At 43.6% G+C, this 6,493-nt stretch overlaps 1 protein-coding gene across 2 annotated transcripts; it reads right to left on the bottom strand.

Annotated features, from left to right (window-relative positions):
- Positions 1-1,667: 1,667 nt before the first annotated feature.
- On the bottom strand, positions 1,668-5,268 carry LOC133928290 (ACT domain-containing protein ACR9-like). Of its 2 annotated transcripts, none has more exons than XM_062374551.1 (6): positions 4,895-5,268; positions 4,056-4,274; positions 3,871-3,976; positions 3,378-3,717; positions 2,863-3,162; positions 1,668-2,781 (listed from the first exon to the last, which is right to left on the bottom strand). In XM_062374551.1, exons 1-6 carry the CDS (start codon positions 5,109-5,111, stop codon positions 2,626-2,628), a joined length of 1,338 nt encoding a protein of 445 aa, XP_062230535.1. In that variant the 5' UTR covers positions 5,112-5,268; the 3' UTR covers positions 1,668-2,625. The 2 variants fall into 2 exon arrangements, with proteins under 2 accessions (XP_062230535.1, XP_062230536.1); XM_062374552.1 differs by having other exon boundaries at positions 4,056-4,271; positions 4,895-5,265.
- Positions 5,269-6,493: the final 1,225 nt, after the last annotated feature.

The raw sequence follows: 6,493 nt of genomic DNA, 5'->3' as shown, positions 1-6,493 counted from the left end.
TAACATCATGGGATCATCTAGCACTAATCCAGTTTGGAAGAATTTGTGGGCTCTTAAAGTTCCAGCAAAGGTGAAAATCCATTGCTGGAAGGTCCTTCTCAGGGCTATCCCATGCTATGAGGTCCTCTATGCCAGATTCATTGTGAAAACATCAAGCATATTTGTTTCAGTTGTAGACGTGTGAAGGAAATCTAGGATCACCTGGGGCTAACAAGTGTGATTGATAATGTTGTAACTATTTATAGGGCTGGGTCGACGGTATTGGAGGATATTTTGCCCCTCTATGCTCCATTGCTATCTCAGGTTGGTTTAAAAGAATTTATTGCTACCACGAGTTACTACATGTGGTGGGAACATCATCAAGTCACACATGGCGAGCAGATCTTGCGACCCATTAGGTCATCTTTAGTGATAGCAGCACTCGTTGCTAATTATATAAAAGCGTCAAAAAATAATAGAGGAATTGTGAGGCATGGTTGGATTAGACCAAAAGAAGGGTACGTCAAGCTTAACATTGATGTTTCTTTTTGTCTTGAACAATGCACAGGGGTGACGGGAGCAGTGTTGCAGGGTGAGCATGGCATGTTCTTAGGGGCAAGTAACAGTAAGATATTATACATCGATGCGGTTGCAACAGTTGAAGTTTGTGTCCTTCATGATGGACTCCTCCTCGCTGGCCAAGTGGGGTGTAACAAGGTGGTTATCAATTCGAACTATATGGAGGTGGTGGAGATCAGGAATTCCGTTTTACAATTTTTTCGTTCATCAGCGAAAAGACCAAAATTCACGAAATTTTGCCGAAATTTTGGTCATTTTTTGTCCTTTGCTTCGTGGGTCCCACATGTCAGTGAAAGAAAAATCTGGAATAAAATATTTTGTTCACCATCGAAATTACTGAAATTCATGAAATTTCGGCGAAATTTTAATCCCTGGTGGAGACTATGTTAAATGGTGCGAATTTGGCGGGACAAGCAGTAGCAATTTATGAGGAACCTCCATCGTTTATTTTATGTTTGGAATGAGAAACCTCTATCGTCTATTTTATCGGATTTGGTGAACGACATAATATTTATTTGATATCAATAAAGATGTCATGATGGTTTTTCCTAAAAAAAGACGCTTTATCAGACACATTAAGCATGCTCACGACGCTATATATAATCATGCTCTTAAATAATAAAAGGTTTTCGCTGCTGCAGGCCAGAAAACAAGATATGCAGTAGGCCTTTTAATCTACAAGTTGGGCAAGTGGCACTCGGTTTTTGTAAGCAGGGAACGCGACGACGACGACGACGACGACTCTGGCTCTCACCTCAATTCATCAACGGTTCCGGCCAGGTGTCGCCATCCCGGAACCAGCAACCGCACAAGTAGCTGTCTTTCCGAATTGGACATCATCCATTTCAGTTCTCTCTCTCAAAAGTCTGAAACCCTTCTCCAGTTATGTTAATGTTCTTGAAAGGCCATGACTGGTTTTCTTGAAACTGAACTTGTCCGTTTCCTGGTCATGAAACTACTGTACCAGGTTAGGCACAAACATGATGAGTGCTACTGTTTCATATAAGATGTTTCACTGACGTGGAGAATGGAAACCCACAGGGACAGGGTGCTACGAGTGATGATTAAAAACCAATTATGCAAGTGGTTGTTTCAGAATACTCCAGTAGTCAGTAGAACAGTACATACGCTTTGCATAAACAAAGTGCTCCTTTTCAGCATGTCATGCATCCTTACAACAAAGTACAGGCCCTGCACGAGGAGACAAGCTTAATCTCTGCACAAAGATCAAGCAATCATACAAGGAAGGTAGGAAGGAGGCAGGTGAAGCAGATGAAGGAGTACAATATTTCCATTAATAATTTACAACAAACTAGCTGGTGTATCTGTGTCAGCATCCAGTAATCCCCTGAACCAAACAAAGCTCAATAATTGCTCATGCGATTTGCACCTCCCACCAAACATGCTCTTTTTCTTTCTTCTCTTCTTTCTCAACATGTGGACGACAAAACAAGGCAGGAAGATTGTGGTGCACAAACTCCAGTTTCTCCATTCCCAGCAAATGTAGCACAATGTTGCTCCAGATAACATCATTTGTGAAATGTCTTGCATTACTTTTGTGCGCCTATACTGCCAGCTCTGAAATTCCGCAAGACAAATTGTGGAGGCCTAGATGAAGCTTCGGCACTTCCCATCACCATTTATCTTTGAGGAATTGGTCATGTTCTCAAAGCTTTGTTCAATTCCATGAACAGAAGCTGGCATTTCCCGGCAGTGACAATGGATGCTAGAGATACCAGCTTGGCCAGCAAGTTTATCACTGGGCCTGCCCACGGAAGGGAAAATTCCACATCGTGCCACGTACCCTCTATCTCGGCCGTGCATTTGCGTTGAGATTCGTGCAGGAGGGTTAGGTGATAAAAAAACATGGGATAAATGAGAGAATCAATAGACGGTTGAGGTAGAGGGTGCGTGCGCACCATGTTGTGGAGTTGCATTCCAGGCTGCCCACTTTGGAGTCTGAAGTGATAATAATTTGAGCTTTTGGTACATAATTTACTGGATACATTGGAGCTGACTGTATCAGTCGTCTTCAAGCTTTGGATTCTTGGAGATAGAAATCGAGTCTTAGTTGTAACAGCCCATCAGCGTTTTCCTTACCCTATCGACAACACGGTTCCTATTAGTCAGGCTGTTTGCTAAGGGGAACTCTTTGCTGTCATCCAGGAGGAATCTGTAGACCTCCCATTGACGTTCCGATGCCTCCTGTCTTCCAATTTCAGCCTGAAATGAAAAAAAGAAGAGTAAGTACTACTCACAATGAACTGATTTTCTTCCTTCTACGATTAGCTTGAAAATTCTTACGGAGAAAATGCAGATCCCAAGTGCTTTCAGAGCAAGAGTAGCATCATAGAATACACGTGGTCGTCCCTTCCCAGATAGCTCAACAGGGTTGGCAACAAGGAGTTCAGTGTCAGGTCCACGACTGACGATCATCACCCTGAGAGGATGGAGCATCTCAGACCTCAGGCGTGACCGCAAAACATCCTGTTTCTCAGGATCAATGACCTTTTTGCCATCAACTTGCTTCACAAAAAGATCGACCTCTCGTAAACCTTTGTTGACTGACCCTTTCTTATCTGACCTGAACCGCCCATAAAATATCTAACATAGAGTACCAAATCACGGTATAAGATAATATACACAAATCATTTGAACATGTAACAAGTATGATCATGCAAGTATGCAAAGTACTTTCATAATATCTATAGGCCTCCTAGTTGTTTTTTTTCTTTTTGCAAAATAATCTGAATGTTTCGAGGGAATTACTATAACATAATAAGAAGCAATTTACAACAAATGCATAAATCTCCAAGTACCTGAATGCTGCAGTCCTTCAGTGTTCTTAAAATGTCATAAATGAGCCCCTTCTGATCAGCACAAATAATTTGGAGTAGTGTGTGTGCAGGGCTCAGGGAATTGTCAAAATTGATGGTGGCCGTCTGCACCTTTTTCAACTCTGCACTAAGCAAAGTTGAGCAGATCTCGCTATCAGCTAGTTCCACCCTGAACAATTCCTCAGAGATTTTCGGTGGAAGAGAAGAGAACCCTTGCTGGAACCCTTCTGCTGATAGAATCTCACAGCTTATGGAAGGACCCAAGGTAGCAATCAGCGTTGAGCAAGTCTCTTCTTGCCTTTCCTTCGTGTGCAACTGTTCCCTTCAGACAGAAATGTCAACAGTCACATTCTAGAATTATTGTGTGATGCAACTAGCCCACACCGTTCGAATTAAGCAGTGCTTTTAAACTGAAGCTGATGCCTCATGCATGCAACAAACACAAAATGTTTGATCTCTTAACATGGCAACTTACATGCCGTCGGTGATAAAGAAGAGGTCCACAACTCTTCCATCAGGAGTGGTCGACACCTTCACTCTGTGTATTATAAGCTCCAGGTCCGATAGTATATGCGTCACATCTGCAAATCACACGGCATAGTCAGTACGATTTCAAATTCACAACCATTTAACACACAAGGCATGGAGAGATGCTCGTACCATGCAATAATCCTTTCCGGTCAGCTAACAAGAGCTTCAGGAGGTAGAACTGCGAGGGACCTGGTTGGCTGCTGTCGTGGTAGAAAGGGATGGAATACGAGGAAGGGCACATTGACATGAGCCGGTTCTTGAGACTTGCCCAACGGATTTTGATCGACGGCGAGCGTGGCACAACCCAGAACACCACGAAGCACCATTGCCCGTCCGTAGACACGTCTGCTAGAATAAGAAAATACTTGAATTTTAGACGACAACAAAGTGTGGAGGATTTACAAAATTATGATCTATAGATGGTAAAGTATGGAGAGTTATGAAGAACAAGATGAATTAGCTAAACATTTGTTTCTTTATCATGAGTAAGTACTTGCAAGTTGCAACGGTCTGTCAGTCTGTAAGTTCAGGATAGAGAGCTAGTACTACTACTCATGATTAACAACGACATGTTCTGTATCAAGATACTAAATGGCAACTTGGTATTAGGAAAGAAATTCTAGCCTTTCCAGAAACGAAAAGAGCAGACAGACAGATAACTATGAAAGAAAAAGACAGCCGGTGAGTGTACGCCCAAATCAAACGAGAAATCTTGAAACGAGAACAAAAAACAAAAATCAAATCTTTAAAGCTACGCCAGAAACAAGGTGAACACTCACAAACCCGCGGAAGGGATAAAAATCAACCTTTTCTCGATCACGGGCAAGGCAACCGAGTGGAGAAAATCAATTTTCATAGAGAAAAGAGTAAGCCAAATTTCGCGAAGCCCAATCGAAACAGAATCCCCCGAACGAAGCGGGCGAGGTGGAGTGGAGTGGAGGTGAGGTGAGGTGAGGCTCGGGCCATACCGCCGCGGGTGATGCGGAGGCCGAACTCGAGGATGGTGCGGCAGAGGTCGCATCCGAGCCCGGCCTGGTCGGGGCAGTTGATGGTGATGACGGTCTCCTCCCCCTCGGCGGCGGCCATCTGCATGACCACGGCGTCATCCCCTCCCACCCCCGCCGCGCCGCCGCCGAGCACCATCCCCACCCTTCCTCCTCCTGCCGCCGCCGCCGCCACCGGCATCACCCGGCCGGCGAGATTCGGGATCCTTCGTCGCCTCTCTCTCTCTCTCTCTTTCTCCGGGTGTTCCTCTCCTCTCGTAAATGAGTCCCGTTCCCTTTCGCCGCGCTTAAAAAATGGATTTTTGTGAACACCGTGGGGGACGATGGGTGGCGGGTGGTGCGCGGCGGCGCAGGGGAAGCGTTCCTTTCGTATCTGTGGATCGCGAGCTGAGTCAGCGCTGGCTGGGCTCCGGGGCCGCGTGGGACCCACCTGCCAGTGAATGCTCTGCAGGCGGTTTGCGTCTTGTGTTTCGGGTCTCTCCCGCCGCGGGAACAAAACCAACTCCCATCATGTTGGACTACTACTACTACTTCCTAGATAAATAAAAACTCATATTTCTTCAACCGCCTAGAAAAGTACCAATTAAAACGTAAATAATCACATGTCACCGAAGTATTAACGTAGATAATCTCTACAGAATTAACGAAAGGGATCACATGCTAGCTGATTAAATAAAGTGAGCATCCGTCGTCGGTGCAGGAGGTGATGCATGGTAACAAGATTGCAGTCAGACAGATCAGCTACTAATTATTCTTTGTTGTCTTTTGCACAATTTGCATGATGTAAGTACGGTGTGATAGGTCGTCATCCGATATCACACGTACGGTACGGTCGTCATAGCAATTGTACTACCATGGAAAGAAGAAATGTGCCGCGCTTCATTTCATTTCAGATGTTACTATTTCATCTACGGTAGTAACATTGAGAAATTAAAGGAACTAGGATATATTTGGTTCGTCGGATGGATAAGATTTTGTAGAGTTATATTGTATATGTAGGTTGAGAGGAAGTATATTGAGTCAAATTATATTTGTTGAAAAGAAGATTGTTTAGTTGGTTATATTTATTTGTAAAGACTGAATTAAATTTCTATTTGGTTGTCAGTATAAAAGTGGTTGTGTGACCCAGCGTATGGAGAGTGGTGTGCTTACCTATCCTAAGATGCATGTTGCGCACCGGAGCATGCACACTCGCATGGCCACGGCCTAAGCGCCGACCGGTGGCCTTGATCTTGAATTGATGTAGATGACTCCATTTGAGTTGATGAAGATAGATGAATATGATCATTATTGATTATTTGTAGTTCTTGGGCTATTGAGGTTTAATTTCATCTATTGTCATCTTCTTTATCGTTTCAATTGGAATTTCTTCATCTCTTAAAATATTGGGATCAACTTGCTCCATTTAAGAACCGTTAGATTCATCAAATGTCACGTCACGCGTAATTTCAACACAACCGGTGGTTTTATGAAAACACGATAAGCATAGGTATTTGATCCATAACCAAGCAAGAAACATTCATCTATTTTAGAAGCAAATTTACAAATTTTTTACTTTCTTAT

This window comes from Phragmites australis, chromosome 9 (assembly GCF_958298935.1).
Source record: "Phragmites australis chromosome 9, lpPhrAust1.1, whole genome shotgun sequence".
NCBI classification, from domain to species: domain Eukaryota; kingdom Viridiplantae; phylum Streptophyta; class Magnoliopsida; order Poales; family Poaceae; genus Phragmites; species Phragmites australis.
The sequence above is the reverse complement of the archived record's forward strand: the minus strand, read 5'-3'. Positions and strand labels throughout refer to the sequence as shown.

Coding starts and splice junctions, on each gene's coding strand:
- LOC133928290 (XM_062374551.1), bottom strand. CDS start 5,111: ATGCCGGTGGCGGCGGCGGCGGCAGGAGGAGGAAGGGTGGGGATGGTG. Junction 4,275..4,894: donor CCTCCGCATCACCCGCGGCG/GTATGGCCCGAG, acceptor TTCTTATTCTAG/CAGACGTGTCTACGGACGGG. Junction 3,977..4,055: donor CCGGAAAGGATTATTGCATG/GTACGAGCATCT, acceptor TGTGATTTGCAG/ATGTGACGCATATACTATCG.